The following is a 24,365-nucleotide window of genomic DNA, read 5'->3' as shown; positions in this document are numbered from 1 at the left end:
ACACACAGCCGCATCCACACACAACCGCATCCACACACAACCGCATCCACACACAACCGCATCCACACACAACCGCATCTGCAGCACCACCTTCACAAAGATGCATCTCCAAATCGTATGCCTAAATGACGAAGTGAAGGAAATGTACAAGAACCACAAAACACACCACGAAGGAGACAGTGGCTTGGATCTGTTCATAATCAAGGATGAAGTTCTGAAGCCCAAATCTACCACCTTTGTAAAATTGGGAATCAAAGCCATAGCCCTCCAATACAGGTGTAACTACTACTACAAGAGTAACGGGAATAAGGATGCACACATCGGTATGGGTGGTACGTGCATGAAGGAGAGCAGTGCTCATCAAAAAAACCCAGAGGTCGTGAACACAAGCTACTTGTTATTTCCTCGGAGCAGCATTTCGAAGACTCCACTACGACTAGCCAATTCTATAGGATTAATTGATGCAGGATACCGAGGCGAACTCATTGCTGCTTTGGACAACACAAGTGAAGAAGAATATGTGATTAAAAAGAATGACAAGCTAGTGCAGCTTGTTTCCTTCACGGGGGAACCCCTCTCCTTTGAGTTGGTAGACGAGTTGGATGAGACGTCCAGGGGCGAGGGCGGCTTCGGTTCGACCTCCAACAAGTAGCGTCCCTACCCTCATTGGCAGCGCACATGGGTATGCTGACGCATATCGGCATGCTGACACATATCGGCGTGCTTACATAAATCGGCATGCTCACATAAATCGGCATGCTCACACATGTCGGCGTTCTCACACATATCGGCGTTCTCACACATATCGGCGCAAACGCGTTGTTCATAAAAACACCTCTGCGTGTCACCCCCCCTTTTTAAAAGTGTGCATTCGACAGCTTTGCTATGCAAAAAAAAAAAAAAAAAAAACGTCAAACCAAAACGCACGAAACTGATAAAACAACGCATGGACACACGAATGCAGCGTTCGGATCGGCGCGAAAAGGCTATTAGCTCCCCTGATCAATTTTGCCTGCACGATCAGGTGGTTTTCTTTACCTGTGCATGAAGGAGTGGTGCCAACACTTCGGATAGGGAAAGGCATATCGGGAGATAAGTCCCCCTAGGGAGCTTCCTCCCCCCAATAGGGAGCTAATCATGTGACTGCGAAGGTTATCGCGTTTGAAAAACTCACAACGCTCATAAGTCGCATTTGATCTATCCTACCATGATGAATTTTTTTTTTTCATGAAAAGGGGGGAGCGGGAAAACGAAGTGACGCAACTGAAAGTACCGCATGCCGCCGCGCGTTGCGTAAAATCGAATGACATAGACACTTGCCTGACGCGCACAGGGTTCATCAAGGCAGGGGTTACACGTCTCGGTGGGCAGAGACATCAGGAGAATTTTTGCAAAGCGATCAAAACGCCGTTTCGTTGTATCCCCCTAGGGGGTAGGCAGCTTGGTGACGAAGGGGCGGAGGAAATACGCTCACAGTTTGAGGAGAACGTCATTTTCAGACCTTGCAGTATTCGAAGCATGTGGCCTTCTCGATTATGTGCCTTCCAGCCGCACACCCGTTCTGGCACTGCAAACCGGACCAGGTGGTCCAAATCGTTGCCACTTTGCTACGCGCGAGTTCGATGCAGGGGATTCACCGAACAATAGTGGGTCAACTGTTCGAAGGAGTGGTCCACATAGGAAACATAAGGGTTAATTTTTTTTTTTTTTTATTCCATCATACAACATACAACTGTTTAGTGCATCCTTTTGGTAGACTTCGGCCACAAAGAGGATTATTTTATTTTATTTTTTTTTTTTTCCCCTCCGCAGCGTTGCTCAGGTTGGTCCATTAGATTCATGGGCATTTTTTTTTTTTTTTTTTTCGATCTACTTCGTAAGGGTGTAGCGATGCGGACATATTAATTTCCTTTTTCCTTTTTTCGATACTCTCGCGCTGCTTAACATATTCATAATGAAACCACTTATGAAGAAGGAGCAGCGATGCACAACAGCGGAGAGCAGGATAAAAATGTGGTCAATAAAGGGACTGCTAAAAAGGGCGATCGATAAAAAACATATGGAGTAGTGAAACACATATACAACGGAAAGCAAATGCAAAGCAGAGATATGGATTAGGTGGTTATTTATTTTGTACGTTTTTTCCCATGCCGCTTTTCGCTCATCCCTTAGTTGTTTTTTATTTTTCTCGCTTTTTTTTTAATTTTTAGGTTAACCGACGGGGAAGTGTACATATACATAGTACGTAAGTATATGTTATTATATATGGAGGTCTCTAAATTCTTATTCATTTATTTTTTTTATATAAGTGTAGAGAGAGCCCTCCCGCGGGGTTTTTTTTTTTTTCTAATAGACGACTGGCTCTTCCATTCGATTTGGCATTTCTTGCGGTTCTTTTCTGTGGCCTTTTTTATTTTTTCTTCGTTGTCACTTCTTTGCATTTCCTACTTCGCACTCCTTCACGTTTCATATTTCGCACTTCTTCACATTTCATATTTCTCGCTTCACCCTTTTACGACTTCCCCATTTTTGCTCTACTCTCATGCGCAGTGTTAGTTTTTTTAAACGTATGACACGCGAATCGAGCGTAGAAGAGAACACAGAACATAGAATTTAAAAAAAAAAGAAAAAAAGGGGGAAAAAAAAAAGGAAAAAAAAAAAAGGAAAAAAAAAAAGGAAAAAAAAAAAGGAAAAAAAAAAAAAGGAAAAAAAAAAAAGGAAAAAAAAGGGGGAAAAAAAAAAAAAAAAAAAAGGCACCCCTCACCCCCTGCACGCAGAGTCATTTAAGAATTAAATTAGTGCTAAGGCAAAGCTAACTATAAAAAGTAAAAAATCGGAAACGCAAAAATTGACCGCCTCCGCGAGTTGGAGATGCTTAACTTGTGGCAAGCCACTTTTCGAGATCACGAACAGTAGAAAACGCGATTTGTCAAAAAGAGGAAAAAAAAAAAAAAACAAATTAAAAAAATATTTTTTAAATTACTCATAGGACGCAGAAAACGTAGTCACGGGATTTTACCTCACGACTTGTACAACTCTCAGAACAGCGCACGAGGAAAAAAGGCGCGCTCCAGATTTTAGGCTTTATCTTCGCTTTGATTTTTGCGGCATTTGTTTGAGGCATTTTTTTGAGGCATTTATTTGTGACATTTATTTGCGACATTTATTTGCGATATTTATTTGCGATAATTTTTTTGTGAACGAGCGTGACCGACATGTGGAACCAACTACAGGAGGCAGATAATGCAGACCATGCCAGCAGTAAGGATTAAAAAAAAAAAAAAAAAACACCAAAGAAGGGGCGCATAAAAAGAGAAAATAAAAACAACTCAGCTGTTCCTGTAGAGGCAACCACGCTTATTTGAAAAAAAAGGGGGGGTGACCTCTACTTTGGTGGGAGGGTCCCCTCGGAGGGAGTCTTAACCTAGCTCACTTGGGGGGGAGCACCTCTAGAGGCTCCCATAACGTGTGCCCATAGCATCAGCATAAGTCCATTGTGGCATGCCCCCTCCCCCGCCTCATTTTTTACGCTTCCCTTTTTTTACCCTGCCCTTTTTTTACCCCTCCCATTTTTTACCCTCCTTTTCCTCACCCCAGGCAGTGGCTTTGCAAGGGGATTCAAAAAGTACAAAAGCTTCATCTACATCTTGCTGGTAATCCTGGTCGTTTTTGGAATCTTCATTTCGTACTACGAGCTGAACGAGAAGCGTAAGTCCCGCATGGAGGGATGGCGTGCCACCCCGCCGATCGGCCAATTGATCGGCCAGTTGATCGGCCAGTTGATCAGAACGTTGACCGCCCCGTTGATCAGCATGTTGACCGCCCTACTGATCAGCATGTTGACCGCCCTACTGATCAGCATGTTGACCGCCCCGTTGACCGCCCTACTGACCGCCCCATTGACCGCCCTACTGACCGCCCCATTGACCGCCCCACTGATCGACCCGTTTTTCCTCCTCCCCCCCCCGCAGAAGTTGATTTCGATTTGGACTGCAACGACTTGAACGAAAGATGCTTAACGTACAAATATCCCGAATTTAAGCGTAAGAATTTTTGCCCCTTTTTTTTTCCATTTTTTTGCTCATCCTAAGAGGCCTACTCTTTTTTAGCTTCTTTCCCCTGTGACACCACTTCACGTGCACCCTTTTTCTCCTTCCCCCCCACTGCAGCCCACCGACTTCGCATCGTTGACGTGAACCCTCAGAACAACAACGTCCTTTTAAGAAGCAGTGCCCCCTTATTCAATGGTAGGAACGCTGGTTCTTTCCCGTTTTTTCCTCTCATCTTTTCTCATTTGTGCTATTGCAAAAAAGAAAGTATACATGCATTCACGACTGTTTCGTTTCTCCTTCCACTTCTCCCCCACGCAGGTGTATTTTCGGAGGAACTACTGCGTAAGCAAATCAAGATAGTGATGGAGGAAGCAAAGCTAAAGTACAGCGATGACATGCCTCTCCATATAATCTCCTTTTTGAGGAATGATATGAAGGTAGGACCAGAATTGTCTCTTTTTTTTTTTTATCCCTCCCCATTTGTTATATAATCCTAGGGAACTTATAAAATAAAGCACCGACTACCGCTAGTACCATGCACAAGAATGCAAAAAAAATTTTCATGTCACTCATCGCGCATTTGTATACACCTTCGACCGTTCCGCAGGAGGGATGCTGCTACACCTCACAAAGGTGCTACGCAAGAGATGCCAACATCGTGAACCAAGTTCTTTTGGGACATGAGGAGGATCCCTACGACGTGGATTCGAAGGTGAGAGGCGGTGGTTATTACCGGTTGTTGTTGCGGCGGGGAGCTGCGTGCGTCCCTGGTGTGGGAAGTGTGTTTGCCCCCCGCCCTGCAGTTAGTGTAACCTGCACTTCACATAGTGCAACCTGCACTGCACTTGGTGCAACCTGCACTGCATCCAATTTTACATCCCTGGTGCCACCCCACCCCCACGTGCAGACCCTGGAGAACGAACTAAAGAGCCTCAACTGGGACACGGACAAACTCCTAAGTAGAATAAACGATTTGGAAGAAAAATTTCATACTATGAAGAACACTATCTTTATTGTCCACTGTAGGAGAGGAAGAGATAGAACAGGAGAGTACGTCGCTGCGTACAAAATGATTGTAAAAAAACAGGACTTTGATTCTATTGTTAAGGCGAATGAAGAGATAGGAAGGGTTAAGGCTCCTTACTTGAAGATGCAGAAATGGCTATGCCTCTATTTGGAAAAGGTGATGGGCTACACGAGCTTGAGTTGCTACGACTTTAGGTGATCAGAAGTGAAGCGGCGATTTGAAGTGAAGCGGTGATTTGCTAGAGCTACTCAGGCAAGGCGATCTGCTAGAGCTACTCAGGCGAGGCGATCTGGCCAAACTTACCGTTGAGAGGAAGCCTCCCCCCTCACAAGCGCAACTCTCCTGTGTACATTAAAAGCTCAGCATTTTTCACATGATATATTTTGGTGCGATGCGTTCTGTTGGAATGTGTTTAAAGGGCGCGTGCTCTCCACTCCACTCCTACTCGCCTTCTTCATCCATTGTACCCTTTCATATATGACCCGACCCCCCTTTTCCGTCGCGCTTTTATCTCCAATTCGTGATTTTTATTTTATCCCACCCCCCTCCTTTCTATTCCTATATGCGTTTGCCTATTTATTCTGTTTCATTTGTCCCTCCTCCGCTGCAATGGAATGGCTATCTTTGATGACAACTTTGGGGGGGGAGGGAAGGATGCATATTTTTTGCGCGACGTCTAGAGGGGGAAACCCTTTTTGGTACTCCCACTATGTGCATCCCCGTTGTGAAGTTGTAGTACGTGCCCAGCTGCACAGTTACTCCTCTGCACAGTTACGCCGCTACACAGTTGCATAGGTGCAGCGCGGCCATCGGGTCTTGGCTGTGTACATTCCCTTCTCCTACTCTGCATGTGCGAGAGTCTTTCTTCTTCCTGCGTGCGACAAATGGAGGTGTCCCCGTTTATGCTCCCCACTTTGCATGCCCCACTTTGCATGCCCCACTTTGCATGCCCCGTTTAAGCTCCCCACTTTGCGTGCCCCCTTTTACCGCCCGGCGGTTGGCTCAAGAGACGAGGGGAAGAGGGAGGTTCCCTTCGGGCGCGTCGCACCCCCATGATGGTTGAAGATCGCGTGTCCACACGACACAACTGAGGAAACGTGAGCAAAAAGGAAGAACGCAGCAAATGAACGCAAAAAAAAAAAAAAAAAAAAAAGTATTTCCACGGAAAGGAAAAAACACAATATTTTTCATACTCAAGTACTTACACAACATATACATGCATGTTAGCCTTTTTTAATTTTTAAACTTTCGACCCCCTTGAACGTTTAATTTAAAATTTTGATCCATTCGACGGATATTTTTACGTTTCGCTGTGCAGCGGTTATTTTACCGTTTTGCTGTGCAGCGGTTATTTTACCGTTTTGATCTGCTCGGCGGTTGACTCACCTGTCGGTTGGAGGTCCCCCCCTCACAGCGTGCCGTTTCACCTTTTCGGACGTGGCGGTCGACCAGAAGCTCCGCGCCCTGGCAAAAGGGACGTCAAACAGCAGAAAAAAAAAAAAATTCAAACACAAAGAAGGCGAAAAATATGAAAAAATATCTCCCCAATTAAGAAACTTTTTGAAAGCTACAAAAACGCAGTTGAGCCAAGCAGCTATACTCTCCCCCCCAACTGCTTCTTCGCAAAGGGAACGAACAGATCTCCCTACCAATCCCCTTGAGATAAAAAGCAAAAAAAATAGGCAAATCAATTTCAGGTGTTCCTCTTTGCCGCTATTTCCCCCCCCAACATTTGCTTCACTCCAAAAATTGTATAGAAAGAGAGATATGTCAGTGGTAAGAGAAGCTAAAAAAAAATTAAAAAAAATGATCCTCCTAGGTGAGAGGAGGTAAATGTAAACGTTTGGTGACCCACCCCATGGATACATTTAAAAAAAAAATGAGAAGGAAAGAGGGAGAGAAAGATATAGATAGCGATAAAACGTGGAACAACATTTTTTTACCCCTCCTCTTTTTCACCCCCCCCCCTTAGGGAATAGCTCCTCTCAACCCTAAGCCCTTCCTGAATAGTTTGGCTGGAAACCGAGTGATCATAAAGCTGAAATGGGGCATGGAATACAAAGGTCAGCTGGTCCATCACGTGCGCACCCACCGCTCTGCAACTGCATATCCCCCCCAGCAGAGTGTACAAGTATGATGGCACTCGATACTTCACCTTCTTGTTTTACCCACCGCAGGAAATCTCAAATCTTTTGACGCCTACATGAATATACGGCTGGCGAACGCGGAGGAATGGATTCACGGGGAGTACAAGGGCACCCTGGGGGAGATATTCCTTAGGTAAGGCTGCCTCTCTACATACACTGCTTCATTAGTGTACATCCCCATGGGGGCTCGTCCAAGTGCCTTTTTTTTTATTTTTTTCCAGCACTGTTAGTTAGACAACAGGACGGACCCCCCTTTCGAAGCACTCAGAAATTGTATGCACAGTTAAAACGTGGGCACACCGTCTTTACCATTTTTGTTCCTTCTCCCCCTTCAGGTGTAACAACATACTCTACATTCGGGAAGACAAGGAGACGGAGAATCCATCCAAGTGAAGACAACCACAACTGATGGTGTGACAACTTTCAGAAGTTTTCACAAACGTGTTCATGCTTACTCGTATGTGTAGATGGACCGGAAAACGCATTCCATATAGATATTTTTTTTTTTTTTTTTTGTAAGATTAATTTTTAATGACCCCCAACCTTGTTGTCATTCCCTCGTTTAATTAATACCAACTCGTTTTAATATCAGTTTTAATTTTCCTTTTTTTTTTTTTTTTTTTTAATTTCACCTTAAGAGTGAAGGAGGGCATATGACGAGAGAGCAACTTTTACGTGACATCACACCTTCACGAGGGCTTTCCCCCTAATTGTACGGATGTACCTATCGGATGGCATCGCAGTTTTTTTTTTTTTTATACTTCCACATATGTGTAGCGACAAAAGGATGTGATCACAGTGCAGCACTACGTTGGTTTGTTTTTGCCTGTGTGTGTGGGGGGGGACCACTCCATTCGGCGATCCACTTTTTTTTTCTCTCTCCCCTTGGTACAAGCAAACGTTTGGCATACTCTGATGAGGAGAGTGAGTAAGTAGGCATACGCACAAATATAATTTCAGTGAATGGGAAAACTTAAAAAAAGGAAAAAAAGGAAAAAACATAATGGGTGTGTGTGGCTAATGCCCGCACGTGTGATACCTTTCGCGTATCTCCCTACACTACTTCGTATCCACATAAAAGAAAAAGAACAGTTAAGTGGAGGGGAAAGGAATGAGAAGCCTCGTGAAAAAAGGCGCATGCATAACGTGGCCCCAACATGTATGTGGCACTAAACTGCAGCCTTAGGGAAACCTCTACAAGGATGGGCCAACGTGCGAGCAGTGCAAACATGGGACCCTATCGAATCGTTTCACTTGTTTCTTTCGCCAACCTTTCGCCGAGATGGTGTCCCCAGCTTTGTGCCCACTGGTTGGTCACGCTCTTTGTTTCAAGAATGAGTAGGCTTACCGGTGCAACAGGACGAGGGGAGCTCTCCTCTGCCACGTTGCGCCGGATGATCATACGAAATAGTGAAGCTTGGCCAAACGGGGATTTCTTTTTCTTTTCTTTTTTTTTTTTCTTTTTTTTTCTTTTTTTTTTTTTTTTTTTTTCCCCCTTTTGCGCCTTTTTATGAGCGCCCACTTAACGCTTGCTTCGAACCACTGGAGAGTCCCCACAGCTGACGGAGGAGGAGCTACCATCAGACGCATCGCTGTCTATCCCCTTTTCCCTCCGCCTTCGCACGTCCCGTTTGTGTGCCTTCCCCTTGGGACCTTTCGCAGAAAACTGCTTCATACGTCTTTCCATCTTAGACGACTCGCTGTGAGAACTACTGCTCTCGACGGACGATTCGGAAGAGGACCTACTTCTGCTGCTGTGGCTGTACGTCGAGCTGTCATCCGATTTTTTTGGCGACTTGGTTTTTCTGAATTTCGTTATCTTGGACTTCTCCTTTTTGGACTTCCCTTTCGTGGACTTCTCCTTTTTGGACTTCTCCTTTTTGGACTCCTCCTTTTTGGACTTGGTTCTCTTGGCCTTTTTTTTCACGTCCCCCTTTTGTAGCTCCTCCCTGTTCCGCTTCTCCCTTTTGGTCTCTCTCCTTTTATCAATCGAGTTGCTACCCGTTCGGGTCTTCTTCCCCTGGCGGCTGCGCTTCTCGCGGGGCGTCTCCTCTGCGTCTTCGGACATGCGCGCCCGTTTTAACCGCCGTGTGCCTCGGCCATTACGTTCGTCACTGCTTCTGTCATCGCTTCGGTCATCGCTTCGGTCATCGCTTCCGTCATCGCTTCTGCCATCGCTTCTGCCATCGCTTCTGCCATCACTGCCGCTACCGCTGCTGCTCCTTTTCCTCTTCGAAACGCCCTTTTTCCCATCTGACCGTTCGCTCACATCATTACAGATACTTCTACTTCTGTGTGCTGCTCCACTCTCACAGTGCGTGTTGCCCCTGTTCTTCTTCTTCTTCTCCTTCTCCCCTCCAACCGGGCTACCGCTACTGCTGCAGGGGGTGTTACATTTCCCCACGGTGATTTTTGCCCGTCCAAGTGATTCAGCCTCACAATCTCCGCTCCGTCCCGCGGTTGCATCCCCACCGGTCGCTGCTGGGTCTGTCACTCCAGCGGTGGTTTCCCTTTCCCTGAGTTTTTTCCCCCCGCTGGATCCACCTGTACTGTCACTTATGCTTAGGGTTATTCTGCCTCTGTTTCTTCGTCCATTCTGCATCATCCTTCTGTGTGCATTCTCGGTTTTCTCTCTTTTTCCCTCCTTTGATCTACTACGAACGCTTTTCTTGTCCCCCGTGGTTGACCTATCAGTTGAGTGGCTCTCATTAATTCTTTTTTTCCTCTTCCCTTCGTGTAGGTATATATGCTTGTGTTTTTTTCTGCACCCGTTGCATTCTTTGCAACCTTTGCATCCTCTGCATCCTCTGTAGGTGCCGCTATTCCTGCTATTCCTGCTATTCCTGCAGGACGAGTTGGCATTACCGCCAATGCAGTCTTCCCCAGAGTCGAAGTTATCCCCCCCACTTGCATTTTCATATCGGCTGAAGTAACCCAATTTCAAGTCCTCCTTTTGGTGGACCTGACTCTCCTTCTCGATGGCACTACTGCTGGGTTTGTCTTTTGTGTCCACTGTGTTACCATTTTCTGTTTCGCCACTTTGGAGATGGTCCTTCTGTGTGCTGCTTCTGTTACTTGCAATGGTGGAGAGGCATATGCGTTTTTTTTTTGTCACGCGGGGGGAGGAGGGGCTTTCCTCTTCCGTGCCTTGCGAATGGTCACTCTCTTTATTACTACCACTGCCGTGGTTACTACTGCCGTGGTTACTACTGTCGCGGTTACTACTGCCGTGGTTACTACTGCCGCGGTTGCTACTGCCATCGTTATTGCTGCCTTTTCGGTGTGCCCTCTTTGCACGTGGTGACTCTCTTTCTGCATACGTTTCACCACTTGCTTCTTCTTGAGCCACCCCTTCACAGATTACATCACCGGAGCTACTAGGACTTAAAGACTTAGCTTTCTTTTTCGTTCCTTTCTTTTCCGTTCCTTTCTCTTTCGTTCCTTTCTTTTCCGTTCCTTTCTCTTTCGTTCCTTTCTTTTTCGTTCCTTTTTTTTTTTTTCTCTTCCAAGCGGTCCAGCAAGTACGGTTGTTTATTCGCTCCATTTGTTGGGCTCTCTCGAGAACTCAGTTGTGGCGTCTCCACATTTGAGTTGCTTTTTCCGTTTGGGTCCCTGGGGGGAGTTGTATCTTTACTGGAATTATTTCCTGACTTTGTTTTTTTCATCGTTTTGATTGTCTCTACTCTCTCGCCACGTTTGAGTGACTCTCCGTCGTGCTGGGTCTGTTCCCCAGGTTGCTTTTCCTCCTCGGTGGAGTAGCTTCCTCCCTTGGACGCACCGTTCTCCGAGTCTTTATTTCCTTCCTGGCTCTTTCTGCTGGGAGAAAAGCTTTTACAGATTTGTCCTCGAATTTCTTTTGGGGATTCCTTCCCCGGGTCCTTTCCGCTTTTCCCTCTTTCGATACCTTTGTGAGGGTCCTTTACGTGGTCGCCGTCTCTGTTTTCCCCCTCGCTCTTTCTGAGACTGACGCTTCGGCTGAATGTCTCGCTGCTCTCCCTCTTCACGCCTTTGTTGGTTCCGTCCTTTTGGCCTTTTCTTTGTCCCCGTTTGGGGTTTTTCCTTTTGGTTTTTCTTCTCCCTTTGTCTCTTTCGTAGCTGCTGTAGCTGCAGCTGTAGCTGCAGCTGTAGCTGTAGCTGGTGGTTCTGCTGGCACTCCTTACAGCGCTTCGGCTTCGTCTTCGGCTTCGACTTCTGTCTCGACTTCGGCTTCTGTCTCGGCTCCGACTTCTGTCTCGGCTCCGACTTCTATATCGTCTTCTGCCTCGGCTTCTGTCTTTGCTGCTGCCTCGACTTCTGCCTCGGCTTAGGCTGCTCCAACGACTACTCCCCCTGCTGTAAGACGAACGGTAGGAAGAAGACGCGCTGTAGGTGGAAACGCTCTCGGCGTATTTTTTACCAGGCCGATATCTGCTAGCCATTTTTTCCCTCTTCAGCCTTTTTTCCTTTTTGCCCATTTTATGCATTATACGACTCTTACTTCGATCATATTTCCGTCTCTCCAATTCACTTGATCTATCCCTACTGTCACTCCGATAAGGATGCCTTCTGTACCTACCCCCACGTGCATTCTGTTGGTATATCTTCATGGTCTCTGGGGATTTCCTCCTGTTCTGAGCAATGATGATTTTAATTTCCTTTCCATCTATCTTCGAATGGTTCAAAATGCTCATAGCTTCTTTTGCATACTCTGGTTCATAATACTCTACAAAACCGAAGCCTCTCGGTCTCCTTGTGTAGTGATCTAAGGGGAGATATACATCTCTTATTTTTCCAAAACTTTGGAAAATTTTTCTTATTTTTTCTGGACTTGTGTGGAAGCTTAAATTCTTTATTAATAGGCTGCATCCATTTTCGACCATTTTGCATCAATCTAGGGGGGTGTGGTGGGGGTACCTTTACGATGTGTTTTTTTCTGCTTCCGCGGTAAGCTAATCCGTCCTGTCCTCTGTTTACACTCCCCCTTGGTGATGGCAAAAAAAGGAATACACACGTAAGTATGCCTTTTCAGTGTAGTACCCGATGGAAGCTAGAACTTCATTACGATGAGTGCACAAATGGAGAGTTCTTATTTTTCCAAAGAAGCACTGTATCGTTTCAGTGCTGCCACGTGGTGCAACCCTTTATGTCTACTTTCGATGTGGACCCGTCAAATGGGGCTGAAGAGAAGCGGCATTCTAATGGTTCCGCTTCGTCTTTGTGCCACGTCAAGCGTCGCCGCTAGTCAGTCAGCCGCTACTCAACCGCTACTCAGTCAGCTGCTACTCAGTCAGCCGCTACTCAGTCTGCCGCTAATCAGCCGCTACCCAGTCAACCGCTAACCCGTCTTCTAAACTTACCAACCTGTTGGGGTGAATACACACACACACACATGCGTACATTTATGTGGAACCTGCGAAGGCGCTACTGCTCCCCTTCAAGGGCAGCACGCACCTGGCCTAACTCCCCCAAGGCACGCCTTTGTCCTGTTCTCTATTTTCGCAGAGGAAAAGTCCAGATGTGTGTAAATACGTGCATATGTGTGCAGATGTGTGCAGATATGTGTAGATGCGTGCAGATGTTATTCTGCTCAGAGCGGCCAATTCGGAAGGGGCAGTATGTATACCTAAGCTGTGTGGACCGTCAGGGCAGAAACGTGTGAGTGCATGTTGGAATAACGGGGTAGGTGAGTAGATATTTAGCTGAGTGAGTAGATATTTAGCTGAGTGAGTAGATACTTAACTATGTGGGTAATTATTTTGGTAACTAAGCAACCCCCCACTGCACACCCCTTTGCTCAATCTGCAGGGCTACCAGACGCGCTTCTTGAGGGGACGCTGGACGATTTCCCTTGCGCGGGCTCCTCTATGTGTGCCTCAAATAAAGGAAAAAAAAAAGCAGAAAAAAAATTCACCACAACGGTATATGTGTTAAATCCGCCACAAGAAAGGACGTTAAAAAAAAAAGAAAAATGAGAAAAAAACATTTCTCTTTTTTTTCCCATCAGCACGAAAAAAATGTGAGAACATTTACGGCGCATTACTTTTTTTCGTCTTTCTAGTTTGCTGCGATATTTTCCTTCTAACGACGAGGGAGAATCATGCCAGCGCATCGTGAATCAGTTTCCACCTTTTTACATCCAAATGCATGTACGATGCACGAACACATTTGTGTGCCTCACTTGGCTAACAGTGCGACCTGTTTTTATTTCTACCCTTGGCTTTTTTTTTTATTTTTCGCTGGTAGGTGAAGTCCCTTTTTTTCTTTTTTTGTATTTTCTTTTTTTTTGTTTTTTTTTTCCATTCACATTGAGTTCACCAAATATCAGAGAAAGCGAAACAGCAGCATGGGAACTGTCCTTCACTGGTCTCCCCTTTGCCTTTTTTTTGTTTTTTTTTTTTGTCAAATTTTATCGTCCCTTTGTGAGCATCTTCAACGTGGCATATATGGAAACATGTCAGCTTCAATTCGCCACGTTACACACATGGAAGGTTAAAAGAAAGAAAAAAAAAAGCTACCTGCGTCCTTCTGCCAGTACACACACGTAGAGCCATAAAGGATGCGTGATCGCACGTACACGTAAATGTGAACAAAAGGAGAAAGGCGGACATGCGTACAGCTCGTTCCACACAAATGGACACACAAAGGGGAAACGCAAAAATGGCAAGCATGATGGTGCGTAAATGAAGATGGCTATATGAAGGAGTCCCCATACATGTATGTTCCTTTCACATATTCTCCTTCGTGGGGGATATTTTCACGAAAGCAGTCTGCCGATGAATGGCAACTGTGCGGTGAGCATGATCGCTTACACATTTATTTTACGTGCCACTGGGTACTCCCTCCTTTCGCTTTCCTTCCCCGGAAGTTTACTCTCAAAATTGAGGAGAAAGGAAGAAACTCGTCGGTGCATATTCCCAATCAAGTGCTTCAAAAATGAAAGCACGAACATATCACAAGGAGAGTGTACCCATCAATTTATGGACGTCCAACTGTCAGGCGATTTGCCATTTTCTCTCCTTAACAAGGAGTCATAATGAAAAAATGAATGGCTATTTTTTAAGACAATTAAATTGGCGTGAAGAGAGACATTTAGCTAACACGCCCATTTGTGCTAAATCACCATCGTGCGCATTTTTATAAGGAAGGGGCTATATGTTTGCAATCCAGGGAAACGATACATAGGCATTGCAAAATGATGTGCCAAAGTAGCAAGAATGAAAGTTACCTACACATAACGGTGGTCTAAAGTTAGCACTTTTTCCATACTCATAAATGACTGTCTTTTTTTTCTTTCCCACGTTATTACACCTTTTTCAGCATTATGGCATATTCTTCGACTCGCACACAAATATAGATGGTCCACAGTTCACATTTTCCTGCTTTTGTTTTATTCCATTTTTTTCCTCCTTCCTCTCATTCGTTTGTTTGCCCCCAGTGGGTCAGCGCGTCTACACTTCGAAAAGAACAACACACACACATACATACACACGTGTGTGTCCAAAATTGCGAACATTCGCTTTGCCCAATAATGATTTTTTTTTTTTTCCAATTTTTGGCTAGCTGGAAAAAAAAAAAAGAAAAATCCGATTTTTACCTGACTGTACAGACGATTTTTCCGCAAATTGTTAGCAATTTTGAAATTTACGCAATTTTGAGATGGACAAATGGTTGGCGAAAAAGAAACGTGAAAGGGGTACACACGCGCATGAACACACACGACAATTGTCCAAACAGCTGCCAGTGGAACCATCGCCAAACTTACATATACGCGGAATGAAACGCGCGTGGACCGCTTCACTTGCGAGAAATGGGAATCTCCCCCCCCTTTATTTAATGCCACCCAGAACGTTCACACACGTTTAGACAATCATTGCCGATTCGGCAGCATTGTAGACACCGTTGCACTTGTAAAATGAAGGACGCTTTGGGGACGACGGTTGTTACGTGCTAGCAAACAGAAGGGAAACAAATTTCGAAAGGCTCTCCAAAATGCCGCTCCGAATGCCGCTACAAAATATTTTTAGGAAAAAAAAAATTATGCACGCGGTGCACGTTGACCCCTCCGCCGTTTTGTGGCATTCACAACGGGCAACACACACCGCAACCGCGCAATCGCGCAACCGAGCAATCGCGCAACAAACGAAATTCTACAACGTGCAAATGTCGCAAACGTGCGTATGGCGAAGTTTGGCGAAGCTTCCCAGTTGTCACACTTACACGTGCGGTTTGGTTTGTAAGTGGTACACCCCGCGTACATTTTTCCTATATCAATTCCCTCCCCCCCCATTTGCCACTCTACATGCGCACTTCGCACGGTGGTGACTAATTGTCCTCGAACAAAAGACGGGGAAGAACATGCGGTGAAAAAAAATTCCCAAAAAGCGCTCCCTGTTAATTAAAACAAACGAGTGATTGTTAAACATTCCGCTCGTACAAAAGACAAAAACGTTGTTCTTTTGCATGTTGCAATTTTTTTCCGTTTCCTCACGTCTTATCTACCGAACGGACTCTGCGTGTAGTTATATTGTGTACGCGAGTGGGACATGTTTACCAAAAAAGGTGGAGTGTAAAAAAAAAAAAAAAAAAAAAAAAAAAGGCGAGAAGGGTGAAGAAAGAACTCGAAAGATAGAACGAAACAAGTGTGAAAACGAAGGAGGGCGTGTCAACACACCAAATAAAGGACAGTCGCACGTTGTAGAGTGTCTTATAGCAACCACGTGTACCCCTGTCCTACACGTGCCCCCTCCCTACATGCGCGCATAGGTAGTTACGCGTCCATATGCACACTGGTATGCACTCACCGATGTGTATGTGCAACCTCTTAATAAATTCCAAACGAGCATATTTTACCTTTCTGTAAACACTGCAAGGGGGTAAAAAATAATCGACGCTCGCTTGGGCAAAAACGTTACCTCAGTTTTGCCTTTTCTTTTTAAAATATTTTTATTACAAAAAAAAAAAAAAACGAACATTGTTGTATTTGTACCATTCACTTTATCGTACATGAGGTGAAAAAAAAAAAAGAAAAAAAAAATCAGCTTAAACCTGGACATACTTAAATCAGCGCAAGGTAACAAAAGTGCGTCATTTCCTTTTATTTCAAAATTTATGTCTCCATTTTCACACACCTGTTCGAGTGGCTTATGAGAGTGGGTGGATTTGCTGTGTGTTGTTGAGCTCCTCAATTGTGGTGCTACACAGATCAGGACAATGCTTTGCTTTGCTTTGCTACATTTTGCTTCATTTTATTTTACTTTATTTTAATTTATTTTGCTTCATTTTACTTTATTTTACTTTACTTTTTTTTCTTTTTTTTCCTTCCGCTTGGCAGGTCGCCAGTAAAATGGCTAAAGGCACAAATGAAACACAGAGAAGGAACTCCATCAGTAAAGAGTTACTAGTACGAATTGCAGAACACACAGAAGTGGCGTGTGCGCTTTGTGCCGAGTGAAATGCAAACAAGAAAGCACAAGCGAATGCTGTAACGCTTCATTTTGCTTTCTTCATTTTGTTTTTGTCATTTTGCTTTCTTCGTTTTGCTTTCTTCATTTCTTTTTCTTCCTTTTTTTTTTCACTAGCTGGAAATTAAGAAAATGGAGAAAGAGCTAAAGAAGCGACATGAGGAATACGAGGAGCTGAACAATAGCTACCGGGAGGTTTACGTAAGCGGGCAAGAGGGCGGTGCATGTGCGCACATATGAGTTAATGTAAAAAAAGAGGGGCAAAAAAGGGGGGGTGCCTTTGCTCATTCGGTTGCTCGCTTGTTGCTTGTTCGTTTGTAACTTATTCGCTTGTTACTTGTTGCTTGTTCGTTTGTAGCTTATTCGCTTGTTACTTGTTGCTTGTTCGCTTATTCGCTTGTTGCTTGTTCGCTTATTCACCCATTCGCTCACTCACTTTTGCGTATTTTATTTTTTCTGCGCCGACTTGTCCTACGCAGGGCTCCTACATTGTGAGCAAGACAAACCTGGACGAGGTGACAAATGTAATCTCGAGATGGGATGAAAAAAAGAGTACCGTGTCGCGGAAGGCAGGCGCCACACCACCACGTCGCTCAATCGTTGGCATTCGTATATGCCCTCGTACATTTCACACAGACGTTGCTATACACACTTGCCCCTTGTACACACCTCCTCCTTTAAGAACTACGAAGGGGAAGTCCTCAAATTGGAGACCATGATAACGGAAAAGGAAAACCAGTACTCCGATTTGCACGTAATAAACAAGCTCCAAGGAAGAGCTCATCTGAGTGACACTTCTTTACGTGTCCCAATTCAACATCATTGATGGCACACGGACACAAGCACGCACGCACACACTCACGCATATACACACTCACGCATAACACACTCACGCATACACACACTCACGCATAACACACTCACACACACCGTGAAACAAAACCTGCACAGGAAAGCTTCCAGGAATTGCTGGAAGAAAAATGCAAACTGGAGGCAGAACTTGAGGGCTACCAAAAGGCCATATACGAAATGGAGGAAAACTGCGCTTCGCTAAAGGAGTCTCATAAGGTAATGCGCTTGGCGTCCAGCCGTCGTCAAGGGGGTCCTCCCCCCCTGTCAAGTGGGTCCTCCTTCCCTGTCACTCTTCCCCATTTGTGCAAACTAGAGTAGCTACCATGTGCACCACTTTTTTTTTTTTTTTTTTTTCCCTCTCAGGAGGAACTGAAAGAAATCCAAGAAGAGGTGTCCAACCTGTCCTCTCAATTGGAGATCATTAACGTAATGCTTTCGTCGAGTGGGGCATTTATGTACCACTCCTGCACTGTGGGTCATGCACCCGGTTGCGTTATACATGCCATTTAGCTGTTCTGCTTTGTTTTATTTTGTTCCATTTTGTTCTGCTCCATTTTGTGTTATTTTATTTTTTTCCTGCTTGCCTCTAATCCACTGCAGGAGGAGCTAGAGTTCGCGAAGGAAAGATGCAGAGAGTTGGAGAGACTAAATGAGGTAAGTTTCGTCAGTCCATTGGGGACGTTATCACGGTAGTTTGCTTTCCCACGTCGGCTGCCACCTCCACTTGCTCACCCCTATTTGATCTACCCCGCAGGAAAGAGCCTCCACCATCGACACCCTCAATGGAGAAATTGAGAATTTAAAAGTAAGGAGAGTAGAATCAGATGCGGAGTTAGATGTGGACTTAGATGCGGACTCCGATGTAGACGCACCATGTGCGCACAGTTGCGATGGAGCAGCGTGGTGTGCCTCTTCAAGCACCTTCTCATTTGTGTATTGATCACCCCCTGCCCATTCCAGGAGGAGAAGAAACATCTCGGAATCGACATGGAGATTATCAAAACGCAGCAACATAGAATACACGAGGAGATGCAGCAGATGCATAAGGAGAAGGAGAAACTAGGTCGAGAGAGAGAAGAAATAGGTCGAGAGAGGGAAGAAGTAGGTCGGGAGAGGGAAGAAGTAGGTCGAGAAAGGGATGAACTGGGGCGAGAAAAAGAACGCCTGGATAAATACAGGGAGGAGTTACTGCAGGAGAAAGAACTAATACAGATGGATAGAGACCAACTCGGGAAGGAAAAACACAGACAAGAAAATAACATGAAAAGTATAATAATAAAATTTAGCGATTTGCAGAAGGAGCTTGATGATCTTGCTTCGGAGAATTCGGTAAGGAGGACGACACACTGGCGCTTTGCCCGCACGTCTGTGAGTACAATCGTGTGCATAGAGCGCTGAAATGGAAACTAGCCATTTGGGGAAAGCACAAGAGAGCCCCTTTTCGGCGTTCCCCTTTTCGGCGTGCCCCTTTTCGGCGTGCCCCTTTTCGACGTTCCCCTTTTCGACGTGCCCCTTTTGACGATCCCAAACGCATTGCAGACGAAGGAGTCCTGCTTACGGGAGAGCGAACAGAAGGTGCACGCGCTGGAGAAGGAGTCCTCCCTGTGCAAGGTTAAGAGTGTGCAAAGTGGCGGTGCCGCGTGCAGCTCGCGTCGCCAAGAGCGTTCCTGTTGCTGCGAATGATGCGGCTAATTCTGTGGCTAACGTTGCGGCTAATTCTGTGGCTAACGTTGCGGCTAATTATGTGGCTAAAGCCGCTTCTAATTCTGTGGCTAACGCTGCGACTAATTTATTTTCCCCCCCGGCGTGCCACTTCTCCCCGCAGAACAAGATCTCCAGCTTGGTCCAGAAGATGCAGGAGCTAAAGGTACGCAGGGGACAGAAGCTCATCGCTGCGGATCGGCGTGACGGCCTCTCCCCCGTCCTCTGTCCAACTGTACACTAACTCAGAGGACCACCTGCATGCTATTTTCATGGACCCATTGCAACCACCCATTTTTTTCAACCCGTTAGAGCGAACTGGACATCGAGAGGCAGAGGAGTGGCCAGCTGGAGGTAGATGCTGTTGTAGGACGCACCTATATGAGCGTGCGTCTTTAGGAGGGATACCGCTAGTCAATCAACACGGTTTTTTTTTTTTTTTTTCTTAATTCACCATTTTTCCTTTCCCCTTTTTTTTTGTTTTTATTTCCCTTTTCAATTTTTAGCAAGATACAGTGAATAAAACTGGAGAGCTTCTCAAGAGGGACTCTATCATTCAGGTTTGCTGTTGACATTTTGAGAAAGTCTTCCCGTGGACTCACCCTCATACAGTTGCCTCTCTGTGTGTTTGGAAGTACATGAGAATAGTGATTAAGATGCGCCTCGCTGCATGTTCACCCTTTTTCAAACTTACCTTAGGTTTTATATAGCAAGCTGAAAGAGAAAGAAAGCGAGTTGGTACTATTCCAGGTGAGAGCACCCCCTCCATGCGAGGGGTGACGCACGCCTCTGCAAAGGGAAGAGGTGCCTCTCTGCTGCTTCTCCCCCGTCGTTTCACCAGCAGGGCACTTCACAATCGCCCCACTTCTCACCCTGTGACCGCTTCCCCCCCCTTGCGGCAGAACGAAAATTTGTCCCTGAAGAACCACAAGAAGGAGCTGAGCAAAATTTGGGACACCAGGAAAAGCGAAATGGATACCATCGAAATTGATTTATATAAAGTAGGACCATCGTCTTGCTTTTCCCGACCATCTCCCTCGTCCGTGTGCTGATTGTGTGTCTATTAGCTGGATTCACCATCACAGACAGGACAGGTCGGTAATTGTCCCCTCCTTTCTTTTCTCTCACACCCTTTTGTAGAAGCTGTCCAATTTAATCATTAAGAATAAAATTCGGGACAGGGACGATCTGCGCTTTGATGGGCACCCTCAGTCGTTTCTTCTGAAAACGGTAAGTGCGGCAAGTCGTGCACGAAATGGCCCATGAGTGGGAGGAGCATTGTACGAGTGTGCGGTTGGATGCGCGGCATGTACGTCGTCACACTACCTTTAGTACTGTTATCACCAATGTTATTTTTTGTTTTATTTTGTTTTATTTTGTGTCATTTTATTATTTTTTTTTTTTTTTTTTTTTTTTCCCGAAGCTGTGGTCCGGCTACGTCGACATCTGCAAGAGCATCCTGAAGACGAGGGACGGGTACCTCTACAGCGGAAGCAGAAGTCACCGCTTCATTTGCGCCTACAACACGGACTTGGTAAGGAGGGGAGCATCCCCGCTGGGGTCAGCACGCAGCTGATCTCGTTCGTTTATATAACGCTATCCTTTGGCGCCGTTTCCGCTATCCCCTGGCGTCTTTTCCGCTATCCCTTGGCGTCTTTGCCTCCATCCCTTGGCGCCTTTTCCACTAACCTTTGGTGCATTTTTTTCCCCCGGTGGCAGTTCCTGGACGTGAGGCAGGACAGCTCGAAGAAGTAGTAAGTCCATGCAGCAGTGGAGGCGCCGCGACCCCCACTCATCGAGTGGCTGCACATGGAGTCATTCGCTCATCCGCTAATCCGCTAATCCGCTCATCCGCTCATCCGCTCATCCGCTTATCAGTCATCCGTTTATCCGCTTATCAGTCATCCGCTTATCCGTCATCCGTTTATCCTCTCATCCGCTCCTCCGCTCATCCACTCCTCCGCTTACTCTCTTCCCCGCGGCGCAGCCTGCTGTCCTACAGAAACGAAACGAGGGGGATATTCCATGTCAATGGAGACGAGGTGAAGAGTCTGGTGTACGTGGGTCCACTAAGCAAGTGCCAAGGACAGAGCGTTACCCCATGCAGTAACAGAGTTAAACTCGAAGTGACCAAAGGACGCAACTGCAATTACGTGTTTGAAGAAATGTACGTGACGAAGAAGGGAACCAAAATAGTCATCATAAAGGAAAAAGAAACAGGAAAGTATTTCAGTGGATTGCATAAAAATCTGCTTCAACAAGAAAATGAAAAAAAGAAAACAGGAGTAGATAAACTCGAATACAACAGTGTTGTGAGTAAGCTAATTAATTACATGACTACTGAGGAGAAGGAGAGATCCAAGGGGGACATCATTTTGAGAACATCCAAAGAGAAGGTGAAGATCGAAAGTGGGGAGGAGGAACCCATGAAGGGGGTGAACAAAACGCGCCTTGTTAAAAACGAGAGGAATAAATCCAACCGCGGGATCCCTCCTAAAGGAGAAACAACAGCAAGGGGTAGAAATAAAAGTGAAACTAAAGCAACTCGGAAGATGGACGTGGGACAGAAGGACACCAAGTTGGCGTCTCCCTGTGCGGTTCCCCCAAAGGGGAATTACAAGCAAGTAAAAAGTGAGCAGCAAATGAGTGAAGAAAATTTGCATAGGTATAATATAGCCAAGGAGATGCTGCTCCTCCCGGGCAGCAATGGCGGCACTGATAGCAATGGCAGCAATGGCAGCAATGGCAGCAGTGATAGCAGTGATAGCAACGGGCGCGATGACAACAACCGTGGAGACCTTAACCGAGACAGTGACGGGGGTGACAGCGCGAGCACAGCAGATGGCGGTCGTGTGCCACTCTTCCATTTGAAAAACGAATACGCGAATGACACGGAGGAGGAGTCAAAATGCGTCGCAAAGGAAAAACCGGTAGCGTCACCCATGGATGGGAAAAACTCGGTCGAGTCGTTTTTAAAGCACCCTAGTGGAGCAACTGGTAATGTCGCTTCCCTTGCGAGTGCAGCTGACTTTAACGATACCAACGTTGTCCTGACTATAAACAAGGAGGAGGCAATTTTATTCGAAGTTTTTAATTATGAACAGATAGCCGAACATGACGCTGTGCGATTTGCCTCGGAGTATGTGCTGCACTTCCTTGCCAACTGGGAGAAGGCCGGGTACTGCTCCTCTACTCAGGATGCCTCGTCCACCACCGTGTGCAGCGAGCACAGCTCTAACGCCTTCACGTCTCTCGACGGGGATTGGTGCATCCTGCCTGCGTACATGTCCTACACGTGAGGTGTGACGATCAACAAGTCACCACGTGGAGAGGAGGGTCGCTGTTCAACGATCACTTCAAGAAGGTAACCAAGTGGAGGGTCGCTGTCCAATGCTCACCTCAAGAAGGTAACCAAGTGGAGGGTCGCTGCTCAACGCTCACTTCAATATGCCAACGAAGTGTCGCGGACATACGACCAACCAGTGCGCACACCCCTTTAGACGCAGCGCAAGGGTTGATTTAATGCGTTAATAATTTGTCGAAAATAAAGATGACGGTGACGAGGATGGAAAAAAAAAAAGAGGGGAGGGAGGGGAAACTTGAACTGAGATGCGACGGAATACATTACCTTAACGGAGATATACCTCGTACAATTTAATTAACCCTCTTTGCTCATTTTTTTTTAAATTTTCTCTCTCTCTACATCCGCGCGAATAGCGGATCCTTTAATGAAATTCTTTATTCGTAAAACAAATCGCATTTTTTTTAATTTTTTTTTTTTTTTTTTTACTCATTTTTCCGTACACGTTTTATGTACATTTGTGCATGGGGTGATGCCCCCTCGTTGATAATTTCGCACGCCGCCCATGTTGCCATTGCAGAGGTGGTTTTTCCGTCTATCGGGCACTCCCCGCCAGCGTTTAAGTGTATGCTATGAGTTTATTTTATCCGGGTACCCCTTTTCATTTGGCTCATTTTAACAAACTTACATGCATGCAGTGGTTCACTTTGCAGTGGTTCACTTTGCAGTTGCTCACTTCGCAGTGGTTCACTTTGTAGTGGTTCACTTTGCAGTTGCTCACTTTGCAGTGGCTCACTTCGCAGTGATCACCTTTGTACTCATTTTATCTTTCCATTCGAGCGACTTTTGGCCCCTGTTTAATTTTTCGAACTTCCTTTTTCAATTTTTTGCCCTTTCCTCATTCAAGGGTATCGAGGTTGCATTGCAGCTGTGCCGTGGGCGGGGGGATACACAATGACTCGCACAAACATACGCACATGCGTAGGTAGGTACACACTTATGTATACCCGCGGGCAGAACGCGCCGCACATGTTGATGGCCTGCGCCGGCCAGACCACATGCTGTGCTGGTGTGCGATCGGACGTGTGTCACATGCTGTAAAAACGTCTCCCACGCGGCCATTTAAGCAGTCCTCAATTCAGCATTTTTGGATAAATAAAAAAATTGCTTCCGCGAAAATAAAGCGCTATACGAAAAAGCGTTGTTGTGTTGGTTCAGCAAATGGGCAAACTGTACGAACGCTAGATTTTTTTTTTCTCCTACATTCGTTTTTATTTTGCCTCATTCCTGTGCCTGGCTGGGTTGACATGTAGAAGTTCCCTACTTTTGAAATGGAGCGTGTGAACTGGAGAGTTATACATTCATGCGCTGCGTACGTGGTGACGCGGTACGAAAAGAAAAGCACATGAGCGAGCGTTTTTTTTTTTCTCCAGTCTTTTACGAGCTCTTTGCGAGAACTTCGCAAACGCTTTGCAAACACTTTGCGAGTGTTTTTCTCCATGATACATGCACTGCGTACAGAGCATCACGGCAAATTAAAAAACAATGAACGAGGCTTATTGAATATTCGTTATTTTCACCCAACTCGCTACCACGATTATTTTTTCTCGTCACATGAAAAAAGCAGTACAGTACATGTATTTAAATTGTACATATAATTTTTTATGCATACGCGTACGCGCATCCCCCCGTAAATATTTTTTTTTTTTTTTTTATTTACGTATCCATCGTAGGAAGAAAACCAAATAAGACTTTTTTAACGTTCAAATGGTGACGCGTTTTTTTTTTTTTGTTTTTTTTTGTTTTTTTTTTGTTTTTTTTTTCCTTTTTTATTTTATTATTATT

General features: G+C 45.5%; 5 protein-coding genes across 5 annotated transcripts; 4 read left to right on the top strand and 1 right to left on the bottom strand.

Annotated features, from left to right (window-relative positions):
* Nucleotides 1–100: 100 nt before the first annotated feature.
* On the top strand, nt 101–652 carry PCYB_093320 (deoxyuridine 5'-triphosphate nucleotidohydrolase; the record flags this gene model as incomplete). The annotated part of the gene is made up of 2 exons (XM_004222446.1): nt 101–192; nt 277–652. 2 exons carry the CDS (start codon nt 101–103, stop codon nt 650–652), a joined length of 468 nt encoding a protein of 155 aa, XP_004222494.1.
* Nucleotides 653–3,597: 2,945 nt separating this feature from the next.
* PCYB_093310 (hypothetical protein) lies at nt 3,598–5,276 on the top strand (the record flags this gene model as incomplete). The annotated part of the gene is made up of 5 exons (XM_004222445.1): nt 3,598–3,653; nt 4,170–4,247; nt 4,371–4,489; nt 4,660–4,764; nt 4,960–5,276. Coding segments are annotated over 5 exons (672 nt in total), but the record flags the coding sequence as incomplete, so codon positions are not given.
* Nucleotides 5,277–7,051: 1,775 nt separating this feature from the next.
* PCYB_093300 (small nuclear ribonucleoprotein F) lies at nt 7,052–7,619 on the top strand (the record flags this gene model as incomplete). The annotated part of the gene is made up of 3 exons (XM_004222444.1): nt 7,052–7,142; nt 7,257–7,359; nt 7,562–7,619. The coding sequence occupies exons 1-3, from the start codon at nt 7,130–7,132 to the stop codon at nt 7,617–7,619; spliced, it is 174 nt and encodes a 57-aa protein (XP_004222492.1). The 5' UTR covers nt 7,052–7,129.
* Nucleotides 7,620–8,748: 1,129 nt separating this feature from the next.
* On the bottom strand, nt 8,749–12,085 carry PCYB_093290 (RNA binding protein; the record flags this gene model as incomplete). Its single annotated transcript, XM_004222443.1, has 2 exons — nt 8,749–10,728; nt 10,811–12,085. The coding sequence occupies 2 exons, from the start codon at nt 12,083–12,085 to the stop codon at nt 8,749–8,751; spliced, it is 3,255 nt and encodes a 1,084-aa protein (XP_004222491.1).
* A 4,713-nt stretch (nt 12,086–16,798) lies between these two features.
* PCYB_093280 (hypothetical protein) lies at nt 16,799–22,518 on the top strand (the record flags this gene model as incomplete). The annotated part of the gene is made up of 18 exons (XM_004222442.1): nt 16,799–16,867; nt 17,146–17,190; nt 17,349–17,420; nt 17,618–17,734; nt 17,882–17,944; nt 18,119–18,172; nt 18,273–18,380; nt 18,479–18,847; nt 19,058–19,129; nt 19,344–19,385; nt 19,532–19,573; nt 19,726–19,779; nt 19,919–19,969; nt 20,122–20,220; nt 20,360–20,449; nt 20,643–20,753; nt 20,939–20,970; nt 21,207–22,518. The coding sequence occupies 18 exons, from the start codon at nt 16,799–16,801 to the stop codon at nt 22,516–22,518; spliced, it is 2,802 nt and encodes a 933-aa protein (XP_004222490.1).
* Between the last annotated feature and the right edge of the window lie 1,847 nt (nt 22,519–24,365).

The sequence above is a fragment of the Plasmodium cynomolgi genome, chromosome 9 (genome assembly GCF_000321355.1).
Source record: "Plasmodium cynomolgi strain B DNA, chromosome 9, whole genome shotgun sequence".
NCBI lineage: Eukaryota > Apicomplexa > Aconoidasida > Haemosporida > Plasmodiidae > Plasmodium > Plasmodium cynomolgi.
Note: the sequence above shows the minus strand (reverse complement) of the source record. Positions and strands in the feature narration are given on the sequence as shown.